This window comes from Zonotrichia albicollis, chromosome 5 (assembly GCF_047830755.1).
Source record: "Zonotrichia albicollis isolate bZonAlb1 chromosome 5, bZonAlb1.hap1, whole genome shotgun sequence".
Classification (NCBI taxonomy): Eukaryota; Metazoa; Chordata; class Aves; order Passeriformes; family Passerellidae; genus Zonotrichia; species Zonotrichia albicollis.
The window spans coordinates 10,841,698-10,869,282 of NC_133823.1; the positions used below are offsets into that span (position 1 = coordinate 10,841,698).

The 27,585-nt window shown below is 36.5% G+C and overlaps 1 protein-coding gene across 4 annotated transcripts in view; it reads left to right on the plus strand.

Annotated features, from left to right (window-relative positions):
- Positions 1-27,585, plus strand: part of LRBA (LPS responsive beige-like anchor protein) — a 368,802-nt gene that overhangs the window by 80,147 nt on the left and 261,070 nt on the right. For 3 of the 4 annotated variants that reach the window (XM_074540769.1, XM_074540771.1, XM_074540772.1), the window contains 5 exons: positions 120-558; positions 9,953-10,086; positions 18,221-18,299; positions 18,559-18,692; positions 20,852-20,913. In XM_074540769.1, coding sequence (XP_074396870.1) covers positions 120-558; positions 9,953-10,086; positions 18,221-18,299; positions 18,559-18,692; positions 20,852-20,913 — 848 coding nt within the window. The remainder of the gene's footprint in view (positions 1-119; positions 559-9,952; positions 10,087-18,220; positions 18,300-18,558; positions 18,693-20,851; positions 20,914-27,585) is intronic. The other variant, XM_074540770.1, reaches the window with a different exon arrangement.

A 27,585-nucleotide genomic window follows, 5' to 3' on the forward strand; every position in this document is an offset into this window, starting at 1 on the left:
CTTTGTCAAAAGAGCTAACTTGGCTTAAAATGCTTTAGAAATCTTTAGGAAGAATATGTGAATGCTTCTCTGTTAATAGTGACCTTAAAATGTGTTTTCTCTTCTTTTGGTATGAACAGTTGTGGAAAAGCCATCTGCTGCTCTTGGTGCTTCAACCTCTACTGAAGATTCAGAAAATACAGCATCTATGCAAAGAAGGGATTCTGGTCTTGGGGAGGAAGCAACTCCAGCACAAACAAACAGTTTGAGTGGTGCTGCTGAAGCAGGACCTCTGGGTGTTAGTGCAGGCCCAGATGCAGTCAGTGAAGTCCTGTGCACGCTCTCATTAGAGGTCAATAAATCTCAGGAGGGCGGAAGTGAAACAGGAACTGAAGAGAGTAAATCTGTGGCTTCTGTGCCAGCTGCAAAAAATGTCAATGTGAAGGACATCTTGAGAAGCCTGGTGAGCACGCCAGCTGATGGCCCTGCAGTGGATGCTGCTCTTCTGCCACCAACCTTCCTTGGAGTTCTTGGTGATGGAGCTGCTGAGCAGCCTGTGCAGTTCCATTCCTTTGACAGGTAATGTAACATCTGAAATACTTAAAAGTTTGATTTTGGTAAAGGTATTTGTAACTAACAGGAAAACCGATGCTGCACCAGAACTACTAAGCGTAGTAGTAGCAGATGAGGACTGCTGTGCATAATTAGTTGGCTTTAAAGAACTCAAGAAACAAAACAGACATTAAATAGCTTAAGTTTATGATACGTAGATGAGCCAGTGTATTCATCACAATGTTGTATCTAGGCTCTGTTTTTGTGGGCCTGCAAAAGAATGCTGGCTTGCTAGTAGTTACAAACGGTTCAAAACCAATGAAGTTATCATCTAGGTGTCCTTCTACCTAGAGAATATTCCCATATTCATTTAGGAAAATACATGTGCGTTCTGCCTTCTGCTGCCAAAGGCGTAGCTAGTTTAACTCTTTTCATTATTTGTTGGGTAGCTATTATCCCTAAGCTGCTAGATTTGCTTTGTTATAACAGCTTTTTGTTTCATTGTAATGAATTTCTGCCTTTTTTAATATACAAATGCTGTAGTGGATTAAAAAAGGAGAATCCCTGCTTTTTTTCCTTTTAGAATGAAGTTACTCTTTCCTGATAATAATTTTGGTGTTTGTTTTGTCTCAGTTTGATTAGCTCTTTATCTTTTCCCAAGCATAGTAAACCAAACTATCTTTTACTAGACTTAGTGCCTTTTACCTTTTCAGGATTCCCAACAACTGCAAAGAAAACAAAAAAAAGAAAAGAAAGAATCCTGTAATACTTGCATTCCTCCCTCAAGGAAAGCCTTGGTTATTTCCAGAAATCCTGGTGCAGGGGATCCCTTGTTACCATACCAGATCCTCTGCTGATTGCTGAGCTTCCTGTGGCTCTGATGTGTGTGCAGTCTGTGTCTGCCTTGTTCACAATCCCAGCTGCCCCATGGGAGCAGTGTCACTGCCTGTCTGCTCCACTCACACTGCCTGCCCTATCACTGTGGGGGAAGAGACACTGCTGTCTGGCCAGATGGGACACAGATGGGGTGTGCCAGCATTTGGGCTTTTGTCTCGGGGTAAATACTGTGTTCTCCTTGTGATGCTGAACAGGAGGACGTTTTCTGGGAGGAGGAGGAGGATGGAGGCAGAGGGGGACATTGATAGAAGGGGGACACTGAGCTGGAACTTGCCACACCTCTCTCCCCACTGCTGCCCGAGTTCTTTTGGCACTTCCCCTTCAAGGCCCCTTGTTGCTCTTTGCTACAAGTGGGCAGTTGATAACAAAATGTTTTAGTCTCTGATAATGCATTTTTCTTTTGAAAATCCTGGTATTAGTTGCTGCGTGGTTTCAGCCACCCAAATAACATTTGTTTGGAGATCTGGTACACAAGTGACTATTGCATTTATGAATTATTTTTTAGCTGTTGTGGACACCAAAGGTTTGTGGTGCTTGTGCTGATTTGAATTGGTGTACAGGAGGTTAACTAGACAGGAAGTAATTGGGTGCTTTCAGCCCTGATGGCTGACATAGGTAGATTACACCTACAAAACCTTATCAGAGGAAGCTGTACAGTATAATTTGATAACATGTACACTAATGAAATACTGGGTATTGGTAGCAGCCCATCTATCACTTGCATTTCTGTGTTCTTCTTCCTTTATAGTTACAAAGTCATTCAAAAAATAACCAAAAAACTCCCTTAAGTTGTGGTGTGTTTCATAAAGTGAGTTACCACAAAGTTGAATTACTTGCTGTTCTGCCCTTTTTATTTCTCCACTGCCCAATGGACACTTCTGTTTCCACCTCCAAAGTGCCACCCATTTGTAACAGCTCTTAACATTCTTTCACTTAGCCTTGATGCCAAATTACTGCCTTGCTCTCAAAACAAGGTGGTCTGATGAAGGAATAAATGCAGGAGAATGAAGAGGGTGTGTGGGTTAAAGCAGTAAACAGCACTGTGCTTCTGAGCAGAAGAGCAGAGTTTTGTGGGGTTTGTGTAGCTGTCTGGGCTGCTCCACAGTGATGACTTGTGGGCATTACTTTCCAAAGACTTTTTGTGTAGTAGGTGGGGGAAAACACATGAGGAAAAAAATCATGAAGTAGTATAAAATATTTGTCAGTGTGTTGTTAGCTGAAGTTAAAAAGAGAAAATAACTGTGTGTGAAACATTAAAAGTTAAATGGACAGGCAAGTTTCATGGCTACTTGAAGGTGACTTTATGTAGTGAGACTACTTAAAATGCAAGTTTATGCTCTGAAATGACACCTAGGTACCACAGCAGGAAGGAATTGTGCCAGGGATAAAAAAACACTTTTTATAAAAAACTGGGATAGAATTGGAAATAATAGATCTCATCTCTGTGATAGGTAAAAATGCTAAGTTACATTGTGAAATTTATGTTTTGGGAAAACAGACTTTGGGGTACTCTCTTCTGTGTCTGCTTTAGATTTAATATATTGTTTGATGGCAAACAAAAATTCTGTGATTTTTTTTTTCTTTTTTAAAGACACTTTGTTAAAAGTTGTTCCCATGTAGCAGTTTACCAGTGGGATATCTCTGGGAATTTCAAAGCATCTCTCTGATCCTGCATTTATCTCAGGAATGCTGTGTCAGAAATCAAAACTCTCCTCATATCTTAAGGATTATCAACTTCCCAGCCATAGCTGGAGAGTATACAGTAACAGCTATGTGAGTGAAACCTTACTGAAAGGCTGCCAGGTTGCAAGCCTTTGGAAACAGCTAGGTGTATGTGTTCATTCCCATGCCAAAAATCCTCCCCTTATCTTATGGGAAGATACAATCTTGTGATTAGTGGGTGCCAGGGGTTTATCATGATAAAGTTCAAAACTTGCATTGGCTTTTTCCCAAGATCCACAGGAACATGAATTAATGTTCCAATTTCAGTGTGTCCTAAACCAGCATTTTTTTATTTAGTAGTAATAGTGTAGGAAAAGAGGAGGGGACTAATGCAAGCAATTTCAAATAAAATGGAAATAAAAATAACCAAAGCTTGGGATAAAAAGAGAGATGACATTTCTTTTCAGTTACTCTAATAAAACCCATAACCTATCACTTGCCATTTTTACTGTGTGCTTTAAAATAAAACCTCAGTCTCTTCTGGCTTCTGCTGCTCTTTGTGGAAACATTCAATAACCATGTCATTATGGGAGGCTGATGCTGAGGGTTCAGAGGAATATGGGTTCTTAAATCATGATCTTGTACCATAGAGCTTAAATCTGCAGCTGTGCTGCAACTTGCAGAACAGATATGTTAATAACCCTGTTTTTCTTTTTGGAACATCGTCTGTAAGCTGCTTAGTTTGGCTTAGCCTGTGTTTACTCATTTGTCAGTCAGTGGTGTGCATATGCCTTTTTATAGTTGGTTGTGGTAATTTCAGTTAAATTTCATCCAAGTCCCTTTTTATATGGAATGGATACATCTTAGACTTCATTGATTTGGGCCTTCAATGCAAAAAGAGTAAAGTATTTTTAGACAAGATTAAATCTGCCAAGTGTTGGTGGAGACAGAATATGAGAATGGGGAATCTTTAGATAAAGGCTCATGTGCTGTGATGGAAAGCTCAGCTCTTTCAGCACACCAGCAATTTGCATTCTGCAGGGACCAAAGAAGCAGACCATTTGAAGTCTTCTCCCTGCCAAGCTGATTTTAAAGTTCTCTTGCAAAATTGATTGTATTCTTTCTGTCATATCTTCTCTTCCCCTCCCCGCATTCTCTGATCTCTCATGGTTTCGAGAGTCTCTTGTTCTTCCTTTCTCCTTGGATATTTCAAGGGAGACATAAGACAAATGGGTATTATCCACAGACAGCAGAGCCCATAGAAGGACACTGACATGGCAGGCTGCCTTCCTGACTCACAAAATAGAGGTAAAAATAAGTCTCTGATCCTCTTTATTGGTCTTTTGCTCTTTGCACAGGAGTCTTGCAGTGGCCATCGTTTTGGTAGCCTGGAACAAGGCTTTTTTCTTTTGGTTTTGAATTAAAACCATTATCCTATAGTGGTACAGACAAACTGTCACCTGCATTGCTTTTCAATGCTAAAAAAACCAAAACAAACTAAGAATTAAATCTGTATAAATTCTTGTATGTCAAGAGGAATCAGAGCTCTTGCAACTATTTTTAAATAACAGTGAGGTCATCAGTTTGGGCTGCCTCGTGTTGTGTTAGGAATATTTGACTTGCACCCAAGGAAAATTTGAAATATATTTAAAAGAAATGGGGACTTGCCAACTTAATGCAAAGTAAATACTTGAGAAAATGCTAAATGCTAAAATTTTAGGAGCTGTAGGTATTTTCTATCTTTATATTGAAACAGAGGAGTCAGTGAACTGAAACCAGGGAAGGGTTCAATAAGTAAATCCTTATGGAATTTGGCAGAATAGATCATTATTGCGTAAGCCTTTGTCTGTGATGGAAGTCAGTGTTCAGGCCAGTGCTCTGTGCTCATTCAGCAGTGAATAATTGTCTGCAACACAAGACTTCTTACACTTCAGCATAATTGGGACTAATAACACACTGACCTTCTGGCTAAGATGTATTTATGGTGGCTGCTTCTCACTATGTCTGGCCTATGTTTATCAGTTCCCCTGCTGTAAATTCTTATTTTAAACCTTAAATATTTGATTTTAAATGAAAATAGGCAAACATCTAATATAGTCATGTAAATGAGGCAGCTCAAGTGTTGTTCTTACCGTGGTGCTTGAGGTCTCCTTGCAAGAGGAGTGTACTTTTAAAATTTTATTTATCCTGTAGCTGAAACTCAATATAATGGATGTTTTAATATACATGTGTAACCCAGAAATAGAATTTAATTGATGTGAATATTAAGGAGTAAAATGTATTGATACTTTTTTTCCACATGAAGCCTCTTTACCCCTGTGTGAGGTTGCTTAATATGCGTATTCTGATAAAATTAATCATGATTACAGATGTTTTGTAAAATATATTATTTTTGTAGATCTGAGGAAATAGAATATAAAGCAGCTTGTTGATGAATATTTTTCATATGTGTAGCAATTAACTTTTTCAGAAAACACGTAGCAGTTTAGCAACAGCAAAAGGACTGTCTTATCTGTGTACTCTTTAAAAGCAAGTGCCCCCTTATTTAAGGGAAGTTGAAAGCACATTAATTTTTAAGACAGTTCTGACAAATTTACTTGATTAAATAATCTGCTGAACACTTCATGTTTTCTATGTAGTTTATTTGCTACAATATTTAAACTCAGTTTTCCACTGTCTTGCATTGTTTATGCCAGTTGCATTCATTTATCTTATTTTAACATTTAAATAATCTTTCAAAAGAATAACATAAAGGAACACTTTTAGCTAATGGAAAAACATTTCTTCAGAACACATTTGCAATTCCACCTAAATATTCAAAGAAAATATCAAGGAAGGAAAAAATGTAGGAATTTCAGAATGTAAATAAAGAAACATGACTGATAGTTTATGCTTCAAAATTCTTAGTTTGCTTTTCCAGTATGTGGTAAGTATGAATATCTGTATGATTGCTGAGCTGCACTTTCATACCTTTGAAGAAGGCCTGGAAGTGGAAACTCCTAAAGCAAATCCTGCAGCTGTAACATTGGTCAGTTGCCCTGTTGAAAGGGCAGACATCCCTGGCAATAAATGTTACATTACCAGTACTGCAGCAGTGCACAGCTAGAAAGTCAGTATGTCAGGATACTTGGGTGTTTTGGTTTGTGGTTCTTGGCCTCCTTCAAGGATTTTTGCATCAGAAGGCCATGGCAACTGACCAGAAGACCAGGAAAATTCACAATTTGGGGTTTTCTTGCATCATGCTTTTAAACTGTATCCAGCACTTCTTTTGGCTGTGTGCATCAGATTGACACAGCTTTTGCAAGGGACCTTCTTTCCTTAGCAGACATACTGTTTATTTTATTTTGGCGCAAAAATAGCAATAATTTCAGTTGACTGTTCCAGATCATTCTCTATAATCAATTCTGTTCAGAAGTAGTCTGAGCGCTACAGTGAGATGTTCAAAGCCTCTCTTTTCTTTTAAGGGTACAAAGTCCAACAGGACCTTTTTGCTGTTGAATTTATGAAGTAGATTTGTTGAAGTCTTATTCTTTAGGTAAAAGCTAGAGGCTCTGTTTCAGTGGGGTATAGTAACTAATGTGTATCTCTCAGAAAGGTTTGTGAGACTTGGTGTCTCTTGTTTGAAGGATGCAATGATACTGGAATACTCAGGCATTTCCCTGTGTCCTGTTTATGAGGTAGCACATTCTCTTACATTTCAAAGTCTGATACCTGTAGTCATTCATTTTTATCCCTTGAATCAAAGCAAGAGGAATGATATTGGGTAATTAAAAAAAAATATAAAAGCAGCAGCTCTGCTTGACAGCTGTGAATAGAGTAAGTGCCAGATTTCTGGTGCTGTTAATCTGAGTATCTTTCTTGTAGTGAATGCCATTGCTAGATGCTGAAAATTATACTGGAAGTGGGTGTTAGAATATAGCTCCTTTTTTAGTATATCAAAGTACTACTTTAGTGTACTTTTAGTATACTTTTTAGAATGCTTCATGTAAAGTGAGTTCCTGAAGGTCAGAGTAGCAACTATACATGTATCCCAAACACGCAGTTTTGGAGGTGAGGAGATAGACAAAAGATCTGAAAAGGCAGAAAGGACTGTTGTGGTCATTTACTGCTGTCTATTGCAGTGCAGGGGGAAAACCTCAAAAAAGTCTTAGTTCCTTAGTTCCTTTGCTTGAATGCACCTCTCCTTGGGTAGCTGTAGAGACTCTGACAACTTGCTGGAACTACTCCCTCAGTGCAGCTCCACTTGAGCACACCCAAGGTCATAGGAGTTTTCAGGAAGGAATGATAATCTGTAGTGTTGTGCCAGAAGGCTGTGGGAGCTGGGATTTCTTTTGCCTGCCCTCATTGCTGGCTGCAGATGGGCACTGTTAAGGAAACAGCTCTGTCTGCACACGGCCATCCCTGCTCCAGGCCGGGCATCCTTGCTCCTGTGCAGTTCCAGAGCTGGCACTTGCTCTGTGAGGAGCTGCTTTTAGTAGTGCTCAAGCTCTTCTAAAACTCCTTCTCGATGGTTCCAGCATGTTCGTTTCTCAATTTTCATCTGTAATAGGTCCTTTCTAATATTGAATTTGGTCAAAATTATGCCATGTATGTATTTTGTTTTTTAAGGTGGTGGTTCTGGTGTGTTCTTTATGACTTGTATGCCACCTGTTTTGTAGTTCCTGGGGCTCTTAGTAGAGTCAGAGAGTAAAACCAGAATATTCATAGGCATTCAGAGGACACACCCATTCTGATTTGATGTTTTTGAGAGAATTCTGATTGACTATTTGCCCAGGAAACAGAAAGCTCCTCTAAAGGACTTACTTTTACCCTCAAGGTAATTTGATGTTTTCCAATTTAAAATTATTTACATGAATTATATGTTTTTGAACAGACACAACCTATGTGTGCACAACTTCCATCTATATGTGCACCAAAATTTGTCACTAAACGTTCTCCTAAATCAAATATATTATATCCAATATAATTGTGTCTATATTGCTTAACAGCAAATGGATGATTATTTCTGATTATTGGTGTGCAAAGAAATTTTTCTAGATCATGCACCAAGGTCTTATGGAGTCCACCAGAATAGACGCATGAGAAGTTATACATTTTTAGGTTTAATATTATTGATTAGTATTTCTTGCACTGGATATCTGTATAGTGAAAGGACTTAAAATCTCAAAAGGAATATACCTGGGCTTCAGTGCTGAATTGTGAAGATTGGAAAAATGTCCCAAAGTTTACTGTATGTGGGTGCATTTGTACTCTGTAAACTTGTATTCATTTCCTAACCCCTTCCAGGGGTTTGGATGTGTGCTGTAGAATAGTAGGAGCAATTCCCAGGCAGTGAATGTCATCACAGAATCTTGAGTGAGAGACCCCTTTCTTACACTTGCATGGTGCAAAATTAATTGGCAATGTGACAATAATTTTAAAAGCACTCTAAATATATGACCTATTTCTTAGCCCATTGTTCATGTTTCAGGGAAACAGACATGAACATACGAGCAAAATTCATGGTTTAGGCACAATATCTTGACTTGGGGCTCAGGTGTTGTTGCTTCTATTTTTTTAGTGACTAGTTAACATTAGCAGTCACCCCTATAATGATATGACATGTACTGCCTCCAAGTATGGTGCCTGCCTACTCTGGCCATTGAGGAGGGCTGATTTAATCTGTAACATGGGCTAGCTTCTGTGACATCCTTTGACATCCTGTGACTGAAGTCAAATACAGTCCTCCTTTCCCCATTCCAGCAAGAACTGTTTTAGAAATATTTGAAAGAACTTCTTTGGTTGTTCTCACACCTGAATTTAGGTCAAGTTTCTGAGTTACTTTATTTAGAAAATGAATATTTTAAAGCTATTAAGGGAATACTTTCAGTGTGTAGTTGTATTACTGTCAACAAAAGATGTGATTAAATAAATTGAATGTTGAAGATCTTCAGCTTATGGTTAACACCAGGTAATTAAAAGTAAGCGCTGCAGTGGGAGTACATTATATATCAGCTGTACTCTTTACCTCATTAGCTGGGCTTTTGCATGTTTATGGAGCTAACTTGCAATTAAAAATGCCTTTAACGTATGCTTAACAAGGCCTTTTAGGTATTTGGAATGAAGTACTACAATTTAATTGAAATTGGTATAGCATAAATACGTGTTTTTGTAACGTGTCAGATAAATTTCCATGCCTAACTTGTCACTTTGTGTCTTTTCCTCTGATGTAGTCTTTAATGCTGACTATAAGGCCTGACATTTAGCTTGTATAAAATATGGAGGTTCTCTCTTAACGCCAAGGAATGTTTTGATTTGTTATATAAATAAAACTTGATTGGCAAGATATACTTTAATTCATGCCTTAGCTGTATTTTTGATACGTGTGAGCATTTGTATGTGCTTACAGATGTGTTAGGATGTTTTTAGCTATGGTATGACCTTCTTCAGTCAGTCTTGTGTTCTGCATTAGAATACCTGGAGTAAAAGACTATCAATGCATCCTTCAGAGTTGATAATTCACCTTGAAGTTGAATACTGCCACGTCTTGTGTAAACAGTTGCCTGAAGTTTAAAGCCAAATCTTGGGCAAACTGAGGTGCAAAGAAAAGCCTTGTTGCTGAACCCTTATCCTGGTGATCTTCTAACTTTGTGCTTTTGGTCAGGGGTTCTGTGGAAGTGGATGAGATATTAAAGTGTCGCATAAAAAAAGTGTACCATCAACAAATGAAGTGTCTTCAGGTTAAGATGTTTGAAAAATAAAGTAGGGAAGCAAAGGAATTTTGCAGGACATGGTAGTGCAAGTGCTAGATGCATAGAAAAGGATCAGGGAAGTGTGAGCCTTCACATGCAGTATAATTTACTAACTTTTTATCTTCACCTAGGAGTGTTGTTGTACCAACGAAGAAATCAAGCATTTCCTCTTCTACAGCTGCTATTGGTGCTCCTACAAATGCTGTCAGTGTGGTTTCTTCTTTAGATTCAGCCCAAGCCCCAGATTTGTCAGGAGAATCTCCCGGTAAGTAAGGGTTAAATTAAGCAACCTTAATACAAACACTTTTTTCTGTTGCTTCTATTCCCATCCCCATTCACTCTGATTACAAATAAAATAAAGAAAAAATTACAAAAATAGTACTGTATTAGAAAAAAACCCTAATGTTGCAACAAATGCAACTGTCTGAGTAATATTTGTCTTAATTGCAAGATTTCTCACTGTTTTGATAGAGCAATCATACTGTATTAACTTGTATGTAGTATAAAGATGGTGTATTCTAAAGACTATTTTTTATTACAAATTAATAAAGTAAAGTGTAAGCTTATTTATAAATTCTGGGATGTTTGACCAAGTATATGTGTTAGTGCTAAGTAGAACTGGAAATTATAATCAAGTGTTTCCAATAGCTTTAGCCTGAGGTCACATTCAGTGTTGATGCTAAACCAATTGCTTTGGACAGTTTTTTCAGTGGGGACAAAATGGAGTAGATTGTTTATAAGCAAGTGTTCCTTTGAACTCTTGGTCTCCCTGGTTGTTCTGTGTGACATAAATGATGTTTAACCTTAAATGATATGTCAAAGCCATGCTTTTCCACTTAGCCATGTCTGAATCACAAGGCTGTGTAGGATCTTTGTGCCCATGAAGTTTGACTTCAAGACTTAGAAGTGATTTGGATCTAAATCAAGGAAATCTCAAGCTGTGCCTGATTGTTGGTAGTTTTTTCAATGTTTGAGTTACTTGCTTCCTGGTTTTGTGAATTTACATCCAAACTGCAAGAACTGGGGAAAAAAATGTGGTCCGTTACCGTGTCCTCTCTACTTGTGTGTCTGGAAGGTATTTGTTCCCAAATTCAACTGCCCATTCCATTTCGTGGGAGAATCAAAAAGGTATTGTCCCAGTCATTTTAAAGGAAAAGAAGAGCTTTTGAAATATAGTATGTTCTTACTTGTTGTGAAAGGGACAATCCATTGCCACCAAAACTGCAGGAGGTAGCGTTATATTAGTGTAGGAGTAATATTTGAAGTAGTGGAATTAGCTGTATTTTGAAATGTCACAATTCTTTGGGGAAGATTGGCTCTGAGCAGCTAATCTGCTTTAAAAATAGTGAAACGTCACCTACATTGAAATTGTTTAAAATAATTCCTAATTTGTTAACGTCTGACTGATTAACCCGGCTTCATTGTAGGCTTAATTATTACCATTTCTGAAGTAGGTATTCACTTGCTTTTAATAAAAACAAAACAGATGAACATTGATTTTCAGATTTAGTCATTTTTTAGGAACGTATAGAGGAAAAAAATAAGTGGTCCTGGGCCTGTAGAATGTATGAGGAATCCAGACAATAAACAATACTAATGCAGTTTGTAACTGTGTGACTTCCATCATGTCTGGAAGTTTTGGCAAAAATTGGACATGTAATCTGAACTGATATGCATAAAAAGAAACTAATCAGGATTAAAAATAGACATGTTTAGATTGGCAATATAATTAATTAAAAGAAAAAGTAAAGGGATAAATGAAATCATGCCTTAAACAGATTAAAACTTGAGACGGTTTCTTTTTTCCTTTGTAAAATAATGACATGGAAACAGAAATCTTCCAGAGTTGCAGTGGTTTACATTTAATGTTGCACATGTAAATTGTACACATTTCAGTTTGAAATCAAATTCTCTATAAGGCCTTAATTTGTTTTTTATTAGAAGATGGAAATAGTAATAAGCAAGCTTCCTATAAAACAAAAGTATAATTAATACAATTTTCATCTGAGTGCAAATCACATATTCTTTCATGAATTTTTAGTTTAATGCAGCAGAGAATCTACATTGTTCTCATTTTTTCCAGCTACCACTCATTATAAGTCTGTTAACTTTTGCAATTAAGAAATAAATGTAACCTTTTTTTAAAAAAAGTGCTGAGATTAGGTAGGGGCTTATATAGTAAATATAAACTTGGCGCTAATTCATGTTTGATATGAAGGCTGTTAAGCATTTTTCCTATATTAAAAACCACATTTCATGTTTTTTTAAAATGAGTTTTATATACATTTGTTTGATACATATAAAAATTCATGACATATATAATTATATACTATGTATACAAATAATAATTTATATAAATTATATAGATAATTTATTTTTATATAATATATGGCATGTAAAATATATGAACACAAAATGCTTTATGATGAAGATTTGAGCAGATTTAGTGTAAAACAGGAGTGAAAGTGGTATGTAGACATTGAAATAGGATTAAATAGCAGGTGATAGTGTTCTAATAGTAATGTGTAGAAACACTCAGTTTGGGAATAAGTGTTACACAGTATGTGATCATCCTCCACCTGCAGATGTGATGGCAGAATTGCTTGGTCAAGGGAGGATTTGTGTTGAAATATCACTCTGTGTGGTTCCAGATGTCTCCATTGCCATTTGTGTGTAATCCGAATTCATCAGGGTCCTTCCCAATATTTTCTCCTGGAGTTTGCATGTTGGCTCATGGGTTGTGAGCATCTCAGATATTTGATGCTTAGATGCTCCCATATCACACAGATTGTGACAAATCGTGGCCTACCAAATACAGAGTGTTAATGGATTGGAAAGAACCATCCAAGCTCGCTCTGTTCCTCTGATACTTCAAAGGGGGGCAAAACTTGTTTTGGCCTTAGACACTCTGGCCTTTTTGCATAAGTTTCTTTGCCTTTACTCATTCAATCTGCAGAATATTTCTGCACAGAAAGCCTTTCCTGAGCACAAATGTGCCCCTTGTGATCTGGAGTTTCCCACCGGTCTGTTGCTGATGGCTGGTATTTGGGCTGTTGGTTTGCTGGAAAGGACCAGAGAAGATAAACCTGGGGACCCATCCTGAGCTAATCGTTCAATGCCTACTACCAAGGGTGGTATTGAACAAAAGAGCATTTTTGCTAGGAGTAATGTAAGAAGGGTGAATTCACTGGAGTTGTTCCTTCCTTGGGTTGTGTCAGGCTGAATGTGTGAAGTGACGCAGAGGTTTTACACATGCTGTGTTCAGGAAAAGCTACTGCTAAGACAACACTAATATTTGGACAGGCAGGACTTGGTAGAGCTGCCTGAGCTATTGTGAACGTGCCAGCAGGATGCCTGTATTTTTTTTTTTTGTCAGTTTTCCTTTTAAATGTTTCCATAACAGTCACTGTGTTCTGAAGTGGTGAGAATTTTTTAAAATGTTTTGCAGTTTGCACTCCCACTGTTTTCTCTGATGCTCTGAGTTTCTCTGTTTATGTTCTTGAAGGATTTCACATGTGTTTAATTAATGCCCTTAATTCAGTCTTGAGGCTTTCACTATTCAGTTTCCAAATGGTTGTTCAAATATGATTTTTATGAAGAGGGGGTGTAAAAATTCCGAAGGAAGCAGGAATGAATTTCCTCTTGTCCTTACTGACATTCTGAATATAGAAAAATCCTGAGAAGTTCTACTCAGTTTCTGTTGCCTGCCTCCTCCCCTTCTACTTGAAGTTCTTTGAGTTTCACTTGTTTTGCCTCTGAGCCACACAGTTAGTTACAGGATTTTTTCTTCTCTGGGCAAGCTGTTCCCAAATTGTGAAGTTGTAAACAAGGCCATGTCAAAGGGTGAAGTGACAAAGGAAGTGAATGCGTGGAAGAAACACCAGGAAAAGCAGTAACAGTGGGTAAAAACAGAGTTGTGACTCCTGAATTCTAGTCCAATACATAGGAAAATGTAAATTTTCTATGGCAGTTGGCTTGTTTTGCAGAGATGAATGGTATTCATTGATTTTTGTACATAGGTGAAAATGAACTTGAAGTCATGCAATAAAATAAATTAACAGGAGACAAGCTAAAGTAAGAAAAATGATCATGAAGTGAGTTACCATCAGTGCAGGGGTTGTTCAAGCAATTCACTGGATTATAGTAATTATTTCAAAGAGAATTCCAACTTAATGGTGACAGTAGTTGAAGGCTAGTTACCAAAGCAGAATGACACTTTAAAAAACCTCAGATCCTGATGATATGCCATGGAAATGGCTTGATACTGTGTTAGTATAAAAACTGTTTTAAAGCTGCATCTCTTAAGTGAAGTTTTCACCGTTGTTTGATAAAAATGTGTTTTGGTTTAGCCTACAGATGTGTTTATGTAAAAGATCCCTTATATTAGCTTGTAAAACCTTTCGTTGTAGTCTTGCATTGTGCACTTCCAGCCCCAGAATGAGTTCATTATTTTACTGGATACCTCTTCCACCAAGGGCACTGGTGCGTTTATGTAGGGAATGTCTGTTGTACAAAAATAAGAGATATGGTTATTTAATTCAGCTCTGGGGTTTTTTATGCTTCATCTCCATCTCCTCACAAAGTAAATTATCATGTACTGCTTGTGCATTGCCAAGTGCACTTTGTAAGTGTGTATGCAAAAGGATGAGGATTTTGCACAAAGAGTTTTTTTAACAATATTTTATTGCTTGAGACACTGTTTGTTTAGACCCTTGGGGACCTTGAATAAACAATAAGGTTTCACTGTAAGGGTGCTAGACAGATGATCTATTTGCATTTTCTTTTATGTTCTTGCAAATGTCTGTAAAACTGTCAGTTTGAAGGAGCCAGTTTATCAGTGAAAGGATAAGGAAGAGATAAGTCAGTTTAGTTCCACATGTTTGAAGTAGCTACTGAACTTACCCACATGTGTGCTGTGGATGAAAATATGCTACTGAAGTATTTTCATTTTTTCTCTAAAAGCAGAAAAAAGTGTAATAAAAAGCTACTCCTGAGTTAAATAAAGTAAAAAATGTACCTTCATAGAACAAAATCTGCATGCAAAAATCGCTATGCCTAATCCTATTGAAAGAGCCCTGAAATTCTCTGCTGGGATAAATCTGAGATTCACTCCTTTTAGTGAAAAAATATCTGAGTTTGGAATGTGGTTTTAGGTGTTGATAAGCATGAAGAAATTCAGACCGTAAATATCCTTATGGAATCTTCAAAAAGAATATCAGTTTATATAGATGGCTCCCTTAGGCTTTGTTAAATTCAAATTCTCAGTGCTTTTTCTGTTATGTGTATTTTAAAAAGTTGATATTTACTTAAAATTTCACAGTGTTTTACATTTATACCTAATCTGTTTTGTGCAGGTTTTTTAATATATCTTAAAGAAAAAAATAATCATGTCCTGTGCTGTCAGTGATTTCCTTTACCTCTCGCTCGAAGTATTTTTACCAGTTTTATTGACAAAATGGAAAACTAAAAAAGCCCCAACCCATCCCAACAAAATAAAACAAACAACAATAAAGCCAAGTTACCCTAGGCTGAGAGTATGTTTCTTTACTGGCCTTGTTATGGCTATTAAGCCCTCTCATTGTCCTTGCAGATGTTTCCTTTGATTTTATTTTTTCCCTAATTTTTTCCTGCAGTTATTTTGCTGATGGCCCAAATACTCTGCAGAATTATTTTTGTCTTGTTTAATTTAAAAATCATGCTGTTATGCTTCACTCTTAAGTCTTATTTTCTCCTGATAATCTTTGCTTTAATAAGGTAGGAATTTGGTTGTATATAGTATTGACTATATAACCATACCCCGTGAGTTGTGGATTACTGGTGTCAGATTTTAGATGTGGTAAAACACATGTGAGCATTTCTTTATCAAGGCATGCTCTCTCCACAGCCTGTGTGTGGAGGACTTTCTTATTTAGAAGGCTTTGTGTGCCATTTTAGTTTGGTACTGTGTTGGACTGCCCAGATCAGTGTGCTGATTTCCATTTGTGGGTAGTGTGAGCCTATAAATCACCTTTTGGACTTTGGAATATTTTCAAGTTAAAGGGACTTGTTAAATGAGAATAGGGGTGTTGGACTTTGGGGAGAAAGCTGGGTGTTCTAGTCAAATTATTTAAATAGAAAAATTCTCATGACAAATGACATTGTAGTTTTAAAGTCTTGATAAAAAATTAAAAGGGAAAGAAACTTGACAGCTACAAAATTATCTGACAAACCATTGAATCCTGTGGCTTTGTTGCCTTATGTAGGCTTTGCTTTTTTGTGCAGGAGGCTGTGTTCTAATTTTCAGCACATCATTTGACAGCTTTTCTGTTGGGTGTAGCCAAAATACTTTTTAGTTGTTTGACTGTGGAAAACTAGCTGTTAAAAAAATGGAATTGTATCCATAAAAATATTGCGAACATTTACAAAATCTTGCCATCACCTTGAAACTTTCAAGAATATGTATTTGATTAGTCTTTATGAGAGAAATTATTTAGGATACAGTGCCCAGAAGATTCACATTTCATTTTCTTTTCAGCTAACACTTTGTTCACCACTTTCTTATCCTTCATTCTGCATGGCCCACTCACTTTCATTCTGATTCTATCATACCTATACAGCAGTCAGCCTAAGAGCTTCAGGTTGAATTTATATAAAACACAAATGAATCACATTCACAAAGATATCTCCTATCTCTGAACAAAGAGAAAGAAATAAGAGCAAAACTTTTCATGGTTGTGATACTCTAATTTATTTTCTTAGTTCCTATGCTGCCTTTGAAACAAGATTGGAGAAAACTACCTTCTCTGGATAGAAAAACAAAAAACCCTCACCCACCAGAAACCCTTGATATTTTTTGGAGGAAGCTCTGTGTTGCCAGAGTTTTGGAGCAGAGTTTGAAATTTAATGGGAGAAATAAATTCACTGTCTTAGGGATCTATCTAAGCCGTCTCTTTCTACATCCGTTTCACTTGAGTCGAGTTGAAAATCTTTGAAAAGTTGCAGTTGACACATTTTGGTAGATAGTTTCAAGATATCAGCAGCTAATTTCCAGACAGATTGCATTGAACTGAATTAACCAACTCCATTGTAGGTGGGGCCATCAGGAATTTTTCTATAGTTACAGTTCTAAGAAGGGTAACGTCTTTGCTAAGACAGGTGTGAGAACTAAAATGATTAAACTCTCTTTTTTCAGGCTTTTTTCCCTTTTCTTTTTCCCCCCACTCCTTTCCAGCAGCATAAAAATCTGTAACTGGCAAGGTGAGAGAAAAGAGAATAGGACAGGGTCTCAGGGTGGAAAGAGATAGGATTGCAGATGGACTAGGAGCAGCCATGCTCCTGGGAAATGCACAGAAACCTGTCTGCTAAGATTCATTCCTCTCTATAGCTTGGAATGCGGTGTAAGATTTGTGAGTCACCATTCCTATCCTGGCAGAAAATATCTGTGAAGTCTCTGGCTGTCTAGCTTGCCCCCTGTTCATCATTGCTAATACCAATCCATACTGCAGTATGGGGAGGTTGTATTTCTCTATGTACTGAGCAGCAGAATTTAATATTTACAGATTCCTCCTGTGCTGATGAGAGCCATGTAGTGTCAATTTGACATAACACAACTGCTTTTTTTCTGTAAGTGTAGGATACATAAATGACCCAGTCTTCCCTATCAGCCTTTGAATAATTGATGTGGCAAAGTTAATAACTCATAAATGAGGTTATACCACTGCCGTCATGCTAATGACACCGGCAGTGCAATGGAAAATTTTATCATAGCTGCCTCTGTCAGAGTCTCAGTTTTTCAAAAATTTAAGCCTGGCTGTTGAAAATACTCATTCATTGTTTTCTGCATGATTTTGACACCAATATATATTTTAATTTCAGACAAAAATATTAAGGGTTTTCTGTGCAAGTTACTTGAAATTAGGTGAACACTAACCAAAATAGATGGTTTTAAAACATTACCATTTGGCTGTGTATAATTATATATTAGTATTATTATATGTATTAGTATATTATAGGCATATTAAAGGTGTAAAACATTGTTTGTATTCATTTCTAGGGTTGTAAGTGTTACTAGATTTGTTCAGAGAAGGTCCTGGTTTATAAGACCAGAAGGAATCACTGCAGCCTAATCTGACTTCATTCACAAAACAAACTACAATACTTCCTTGAATTAATTTCTGTATGTGCTAAAGCAGCATTTAAAAAACTTGCCATGGCATTCCTGGTAAATATGAGTTCAAGTAATTAGGACTTCTATGGAAAAAAATATTTGAGGTACAAAGCGGTGAATGGAGTTCACCTAGTCCTCAGACTTGAAAAGCGTGGTTTCTGACTGAGAACTTAAAGATTTAGTTTCTGGTCTGCTTTTCTAATCCCTGGAATGTTTTCTTATATAATGTGTTTATTATTACTTTCTCTTGTAGGAAGGGGATCATCTAATTCAAAATTGCCATCTGTTCCTGCAGTTTCTTCAGTGCCTGAGGATTCTGCCTCCAAAATGAGGTAACTTCTTCAATTGTTCTGAACAGCTGTGTTGCAGCTCATGTTATTGATATTACAATTGGTATTCTGATACCACGTAACTTAAGAATGTCCTTTTGCTGATTTTCAATAACTAATGAATGTTTGGGAAAGTACTGAGTGTTGGATTAATTCTTTCTTATACATGTATATCACTTAAACATTGTCAAAATCTATATTCCTTTTTACAAAATTCCAGTAACTTCCTTCTTTTATTGCTAATTACCTATCTCTTTACTAGTATTACAGACAGGCTTGAGCATGCTTTGGAAAAAGCTGCCCCACTGCTGAGAGAGATTTTTGTGGATTTTGCTCCCTTTCTTTCTCGGACTCTTTTGGGCAGCCATGGGCAGGAGTTGCTGATAGAAGGTACAAGTAAGTTTCCATTTAAAAAAGGAGGGGGGGGTTGTGTTTTTTGTTGCCTTGGAGACTGAAAGTTTCTTGATTTAGGAACTTTCTTCTTGCCTTCCCAAACAGTGCTGTCCACTGAATTTCACTGACTCTTTTTCTTCTGTCTTTAACCTTCTGAGGTCATTATCACTGACTCCTCATCTTTGCCATTTCTGCCACCTCTTTCTGTCCATCTTCCTTTGTTCTCCAACTCTCCTGGCCATTTGTCCCATAGAAGCTGTTATACAAAACATGTTTTGTAAGCTTTAAGAGAAATTTCAGTGTCAGGGTCAACTGTTAGACACAGTCGAGTGTCTAGTGTAGTGAGTTGGGTACAAGACCTGTCACTTTTGCTGGGGTGTTGGAACTGAAGTGTTTTTGGGAACTGTGTCAGTGGAGCGTGTTCTGCTGCCTCTCTCACACGTGAGTCTGCTCCTGGCTTTTTGGTTTCTTATTGGAAGGGAGTCATACAGGTAGGAGGAATCCTTGTCAGTATGGAGGAGGATTCTCTGGCACATCTGAGAAGATGGGGATTCCTGTGCAGTGATCATGGCTCTTCCTGGTGGAAGATTGGCATGACATGGTTGAGATTGAGATGATGACGTTTTCTTTCTGCTGGTGGGTTTCTCTCTACTTAAAAATGAGGCTCAGTTCTGCAATGCAGACATTAATGTCTTCAATTAAAAAAAATTGTGTATATTGGAAGACTGAATTTAGCAGTGCAACACCAGTTTTTTGATTTTCTCAAAATTTGACTGTGTCATATGAATTGCTTTGTCCACTGCTTTTCAGAGTGAAATTTTCAGGTTTTGTCCTGTTGAAGATGTGACAAGAAGAGCTTGTTGCAGCTTCCACTGATAGGTGCACTCATGATAGAGTCCCTTGGTTGCTTAACTTGAGCTATGTTTGCACTGACAGATCTAGTTTCTTCCTAGGGAATTAAAGTTCTTTTTTAAACATTTTTGAAACTACTTGTTTCTTGGACTAGGACAGTCATCCTGTTAGAAGGGCTGAATATGGGCATTGTCAGAAACACAATTAGAGTATCAAACACTGCTAAGTGTTTCACTGAGGACTGCTGATATCAAAATTGAGACTTCATTAAATTTCACAAATTAAAGTTGTTTAGTTTTGGAGTTTAGCTTGCTTACCATTTGAGGTAAGAAGAAATGAAAGGAAAAAATGTATGAATTGCTTTCTTTGAGACTCGAAAAGATGGGATTCTACTTTTGTTTATGCATTTGGGCATCATTTTAGCTGATAAACATTTTAATAGAAGCTGCCTTGTGAACAAATTTATTTCATTCATCTAATAAGAAGAACCAGAAAAGCAGTTTTTCTCAAAGCTTTATTTTTGAAGATAAAAGAGAATCTGGTTCAAAGTATTTTGATTGTAATATAGTTATATAGATGGGTAGCTGAGTATTGCATAGATTGGATGAGCAAAGAAAAAGCAGGATAATCACTGGAAGTGTATGAGCTGTCTGGACAAAAATGAACACATGAAAGCAATTTTTTGATTCTGATCCCCAGTTATAAGAAACCCAAACCAAAATGCGACCACAAATAATAATACTCAAATTAGTTTGTAAAAAACTGAAAATATATAATAGGTTACTGCTTGCACTTCTGCTTAGGTTTAGTGTGGGGTTAAGGGTCAAAGTACTAATAAGAGTGTTTGGGATGTCTGCTGCCATGAAACAAAATGGAAACTTGATTGATAGCTGGGGGCTGAAAGGAGAACGCGTCATGGAGAAAGCAGAGGTCATAAAGCCATTTCCCTTCTCTGCATATATAATGACCCAATCCTTCGAGAAATAGCAAAATGTAGATACAGTGGATTAATATAACATATGTTAACCACACTTCTGATCATTTTGACATACAAACATTTATGAAGCTGAGTAATGGGGGTAAGAATTACTATTAGCTGCTTCTTTTAGATGGAAGGCATGGAATTTATGATTTCCCTCTCACATAGGTACTTTTGTTTTGTGCTGATAAAGTACAAAATTGAACTGGAAGGGGCATGAAAATTTCAGCTTTCTTTTGTTTGTCAAATCTATTGCACTTCAAAACAGTTTGTGTTAATAGCTGGTACCATAAGAGCATGCATTTATGTATCATTTTTTTTCCTTCTGTAGGTCTTGTGTGCATGAAATCGAGCAGTTCAGTTGTGGAGCTGGTGATGCTCCTTTGCTCTCAGGTGAGGTTTAAGTAATAATGTCTGAAATTGATCTGTCTGAACACAATGGAAATTACAGATAAAATTTTACTCTAAATTTTACTTTTAATTTAGGTTCATATGTAATAGGTCAAAAAAATAATGTACAAAGCCTTTTGATTAAAAAAAATAGTAATTCTGTCTATTCAAGTGGGTTTTTGTTTCCTTGCTATTGAGCATTTACATAACCTTGAAGATGGTGTGCCTACATAATTCTGTGCTGTCATTTTTGTAAGATAAGATAGGATCAATATAATATTAAAGTTAAAGAAACTGATTGATTCCTGCATCTTGACATGCTGAATCCTCTGGGATAAATAGAATTTTTCCTGTTGTGTAGAGGTTATGAAATGAGTGATAAATACTTTTAAAACCCTGTCATTCCTAATTGATTTGACAAGTACTAAGGATTTGAGAAAAATTTAAGAAAGCAACCCTGGTTGTCATCAGTTTGGGACATTCTACATTCCTAAAGGCAAACTGATTTTAGATATGTAAGAACTTGAGAGCTGCCTGTTTCTGTGGTTCAAAAAACAGACAGAGCCTAAGGAACTTTCTTAAAATTATGTATCCTTTATTAATTGGATTTTTTGGGGGGTTTCTTGCCTTTTTTTTTTTGTTTGTTTTTTTTGTAATTAAATGGAAGACTGTTTTTATTGAGCCTTTCTTTTGGTGCCTTAAAATTATACCTTTCTGGTAGTAAATTCCCCTACTTAAAACTTTAAAATAGCCTTTTTTAATGGGAATGGTATTGGTCTAGAGGTCAAGGGTTCTGACCCATTTCAGAACCTTTGACCTTCATTTACAACCCCTATGGTTTGCTTGCCTGACGAATAAGGATAATGCAAAATTAATGTTTCTTCACATCGATTTATTCGTTTTAGTGCCTATATTGCCAAATTTATTTAGAGTGTGCTGATAGACATTTCATGAATACAAATGAAAGAATCATAGAAGGTGTGAAAAATCGATAGTCTACGTTGTCAATAAAGTGCAATAAGAACAATTACTTCTGGAGATTACACCTAATAGATTTTACAATGAACTAGTGAAGAGTAGTTATGTTTTCCAGTGAGGTTATTATTAATGAATGTAACCAGAACTTTGCTCATCTAGTTTTCCATCTTCCTCAGGAAATATGGTATCATTTTACCCTGAAAGGAATTAAATATTCCTTATGGAACTTTTGGAATTTAGACATTATTTTACATATGGCAGTACTGGAAGTGAACATAGTTCACAACTTCTAGAATATGAACTTGCAGCTGATTTAAATGATAAAAGAATCTTTGCTGCTGAGAAATGTATGTAACAAATTTTACTGTTCATTCAGGAATATGTTAAAGTAAAAACTAATCCAAGCATTAAATATGTGTCTTACAACTGGTATTGCCATTTAGAAAAATTAGTTTTTGGTATCCATGCTACTTGTATCAATAATTAGTGCTTGACCTTTCCCCTTTTTATGGGTAAGGTAATCTAATCTTTCTTAAAATCATGTTGTGCTCTGTACTGTACGTCACTTGTTTGGTTTTGGGAAATGGAAAGGATAAGGAATAAATGATGTGCTCTAATGCACCTATTTGTCATATGTGTCACAATGCCACTTAATGCTAATCTAATCAAATTGAAGCTACCGTGATTGCTTAGCAGTGCAAGTTGCACAGGCTGAGGTGGTTCTTTGTGGAGCAGTGGAAATAAACCAATAAAGTCACAAAGACCTCAAAGTCTTTTTAAAGTTACATAGCAGCTGTAATTTTTGGCAGAATATGAAAAATGATGTGAGAAATGAATCTAAAATTAGCTCCAGATGTATACAGATTGTTCTGGGGTGATAATTACATTTTTCACTTTGAATTTTCCTAATTCAAAGAGGTCAGCATGGCAATCACAGAAGTGATTTATTTTGTTAAGAAGTGAACTGTCTTTTGCTACATGAAAGCTTGAGAGATATGAAATTGAATTTCAAGCCGACATTTTACAGATACTGGGAGGAGATGGGGTTGAGCTTGATTGATTTTTTCTTTTTTTTTTTTGCTTCTTTTTATTTTCTTTTTTTCTCCAGCAAGATAGGGTTGGAAATGAAGTGATATCCTTTTGCTAAAATTTTAATTAATTTTTAAGAGGAGATGGAGAGGATGCAGTGCCAAAGATCAAAAGATCAGGTCAAAAACCAGTTTTTAATCACATAAATAATGTGGCATAGTTATGAAGTAAGTATCTGCAAATTTGATTTAAAACTTCACAAATTTGTCAGCCATCGTTTTGTGAAATTGAAAGATGGCTCTGATTAATCTTTGGTGTTTTTTATGATAACCTCTTCTCAAAATTCATTTTAAACATTGTAGATACGATGTAAATACTTGGATTGTTTTTCTGAAGCACCTGACATTTTTCTGATGTTCATTTAGATCTGTGGCTGAATTATATTTCTCTTCTGCAGAAGTGGAAAATGGAATAATAATATCCTACCTTTTTTTTTTTCATAAAATTGTGAAAATACAGCCCTTTAATGAGTGAAGTAATTTTTAAAAAAATTCAAGATGTGCAATTCCCTGAAACTATTTGTGACACCTGGTTAATTTCTTTTCTCGTTTAAAACTCATATATTTAGGCATATAGAAAAAGACCCTTATTTCATGTTTTTGTGTTTGCATGTTGATATATTGCTTTCTGTTTAACACAAGGTAAAAGGAGAAACAGGTGGTTTGAGACACAGACAAAAGGCTTTTTCTAAGACAAAAACAGTTGTGTTTTTTGATAGACACGCTACATTTTGAGACGTGTCTCTGTGTGTGTACTTACATTTCTATAAATCTATCAAAACATAAAGAATCCTTCATTTGATATTACTGCAAAGCGTTCCTGCTTATTTGACATTAATGTCATTTTTGAAGGAATTGACGTTGCATTCAAGGCCACTTTATAAAAGCGTAGTGTTGCTCATCCTAATTCAGTCTGACACACATTCCAATAACACTACCTCCCTTCTAGGGTTTAAAACTAAATTTATGGCTGAGCATTGTGAAGTGCATCATTTAAAAATGGTTTCAACCCAAAACATCTAATAAATAAATAATGTGTATGGCTACTCAGTAGCAGACTTTCCAGACTAGAAATCATTCCATCGGATACTCAACAGTCCACTATCGGAGAGGGCTGTCAGATAAATCTTATAGTAGCTGCATTCATGTCCTGTAAATCACATGTTATTGTCTGAGCCTTCTGCCAGGTCATCTATTCTTTTCCCATTTATCAGAAATGCATAGAGTACAGTGAACCTGGAAGCACCATCTCGTCTGGTCTGGCATCCTGTCGGGGTAATTAAACCAGCTCAAAGAGAGAAGTTCCCTTTCTGTTCTCCCATCTTAAATGAGTGGCATTAGGATGTTTGAGGTGCTCACATGCAGTTGTGAGTCAAGACTTTTTCTCAGGGAAACTGATGTCACCCCTGAAGAAACCATTTTCATCTAGAAGGGCTTTCTCTCTGTGCCTAAAACTCAAAGCAGCATAGATGAATTGAGTGCGTGTCCATAAAGCATAAATGCTACTGTGCTTCCTTTGCTTTGTCAGATATTTTCTTGAAATACATGACTGTGTAGAAATACATGAGTGTAGACTGTGGTCTTCCCTCCTCTCTCATGAAGGGATTAAAAATATTTATCTCTTGCCCACATGCATGAAGCATTTGTCTGATTATTGTAGGTCCAAGGTAAAAAGGTACAATATAGGTGAGATAGGTTCTGTAATTTTCCTTGATGCCTTTGGATTTACAGAATTTCTGACACTTGAGAGATGCTACTTTGTGTAGTCAATCGACTGAATTGTCAGCAGAGTTTGTGTTAGAGAACTAATTAGGTGGCTTTTCTCAGCTCCATCTTCTACTTAAGAGCATTTTTCTGCTGTGTCTAAATGTTCTAGACTGCAAAATAAACTTACACTATCTGATTCAACACTGTTCAGCTCTTGGATAATTTTCTGAAACTGATAGAATGCCACCCAACGTATTTGAGAGGTTACAACTGAAAATGAATGAATACTGCAACACCTTGTATGATCCCTCCACCACCACTGCCCACACATGCACCCCATGTGCTTGTTCAAGGTGTTCTGATTCTCGATTCCTTTTTCCTCTATCCAGTGTTTTTTCAAAAGGACTAAAGGCACATTCTTGGTACCTGATAGTGTATGTAAAACCAAGACCAACATTTGAGTCCATTTAATTGCTAAGTATTTTATTTTCTGAAAATAATAATGTGATATATTGCAATATAACTTTATAACCATAACTGTTAGATGTATAGTGGACCTTGATAAAGTATTACTTCCATGGGGAGATGGAAGAGGGAAGCAGAAACCCTAATACTCCAAGTATTTTTCATGTGCAGAGACAGCATTTCCTCATATTGCCTAGTGAAATATAATCACGATTGAACATGTCATGTGCAGCTCTGACAGGTTTTGAAGGTTTACATGTGCATTTAAAAAAATATGGCAGAGGCTGATTAGTAGTATTAAGACAGAAAAAAATCACACTGTAAAAGTTGGTCGTACTCCCCTTATAGGCAAAGGTTTCCAGCTTGCTTTCATTTTTCTTTTTCCTTTTTCTTGTCTAACTTGTTGCTGGTTAAGAGGTGACATTTTTGTCACAGGTATTTCTTTAGATGATAGTTCATATTCTACCAAATCCCTTTGCTGGTAGATTCTGGGGCTCATAAAGAAGTCAGCGTGCATCCCTTGCACGAGCAACATCTTGGTAGTTTTATCTCTCTTACTGTGATTAGGAATCTTAATTGAGCAATACCAACATGTTCCATGTATTCATACAAACTGTATGATTCCATGATTTTCCCTAAGGAAGAGCAATAGAAGTTGAATTTTTTTCAGCAGAATTTTTCCATGACCTCCTTTCTCTTCCGCCCCATTGCTTAAGTGTTTGTGGAATGCAGAGGGATCTTCAGGCTTTTATGAGTATCCTCTGCTCAGAAAAATACCTTTGCATCAATGATCCAAGTTCATTACCTCAAGAGTGGCTTTCTGCAGTGTGTTCTAAAGTGTGGCAAGCCTTTGAATTGCTTGGAGATTTTAGTTGATGTAGAATATGGCAGGTTTTCAGTGTTGGTTTAGAGAACACATTATGCTGATGCTCTTCATCTGCACTGGTTCCTAATTTACTTTTAAGTGCAATTTGATGTGATGGATAACTGCAGTGATTGCTATGAAGTTTTAATTGAATTGACTATGGGTTATCTGAAGACCAATGCCACTGTGATACCATGGCAGCTGAACTCAGCAGATTCATGGAATCTCTTTAGCAATATCCTGGATGAGATAGGAAGAGAATAAATGCTGTTGGAATACTTTTTATGTGCCTCAAATATTAGATGATCATGTTTTAGTCACAATAGTGTTCTTCCATCTAATCTGTTTGTTATAACAGCTGAAAATAAGTTTTAAAAGAATTTACTAATCCTTTAGATATGTGGTCAAATATATATATGTGTCTGCTTTGGCATAAAGGGTAGATTTTGTAAGCTGTCAGGTGATTTTTTTATCAACTGTAATACATGCTCTAATTTCCTTTTAAAAGCCATTTAGAAGATACCAGGAGTGGAAAGGTTTTCTTTCTATACAGTGTGAACTTCTGCCAATAGGATCTTAGTCTGTATCAAAGATTAATGCAGCTGTACTTGAGTTAAAAAGCTTCAGTGATAGATTGCTTTTATGATAAAATGATAAGAAACATAGCTTTATCAGGCAAATGAAAATGATTTAGATCTTAACACAGAAATTGAGAAAAGAACTTAGCAATGTCTAAATTGAGAAATTTAGGGAAAGAGTTTGCATGAATCCTGCCCATAGGTGTTTGCCTTGTGCCTTATATTGCTAACTTTCCGTGAAATGTTCTGCCAGAAACTTTATAATGCACTTTTGGCTTCTTTTTAAAAATATGTTAAAATTATTTTTAAATTTTATTGCTTGTGCTTGTTTGAAGTATTTGAAGATTGGAAGAATATTTGCTAGCCCACCTTTTTGTAGAGATGAGGTAGCTGTGGAAGGGAGAATATTCAAGATCATCTTACTCTACTGTGGACTATCTAAACTCTTAAGCTGCTCGGATCTGCTTCATACCAAGTGGATCCAGGCACATTAATAAAACTGTAAATCCTAACATTGGAAAACATAGGATTGCCAGGCATGCTAATGATTGTTATGCAAACAGCAGTAGGGATGTTTCTAGTGTAATTTAGTAACAAATACTACATGGTCTTTGTAACTGGGAAACAACATGGAAGATCTTTGTCCTAACCTGTTTTAGGAAGCAATTGGATGGAAAGTAATTGGGAAATGTCTGTTGAGCTTTATGTATAGTGTTGCTTCTGATATTTTCAGTGAAAAGACTTTACATTATAAACTGTTTTCACCTCAAAAATTCTTTTTGCCCTGCAAGGTGTGTTTTCATTTACAGAGGATGGGAAGCCAGGGAGAGGAAAAGGTAGATCTCACAGTAGCCAGAGGCCGTGCTATCAGAGTATTCTCCTGGAGCAGAAGAGATTTAAGTTCAATTAATGTTTTGGGTAACAATTATTGCCGGGTAAAATCATCTGTCTGAAAAGTTTCAACAAATCCTCACAAAGTAGCTAATAGTCCAGG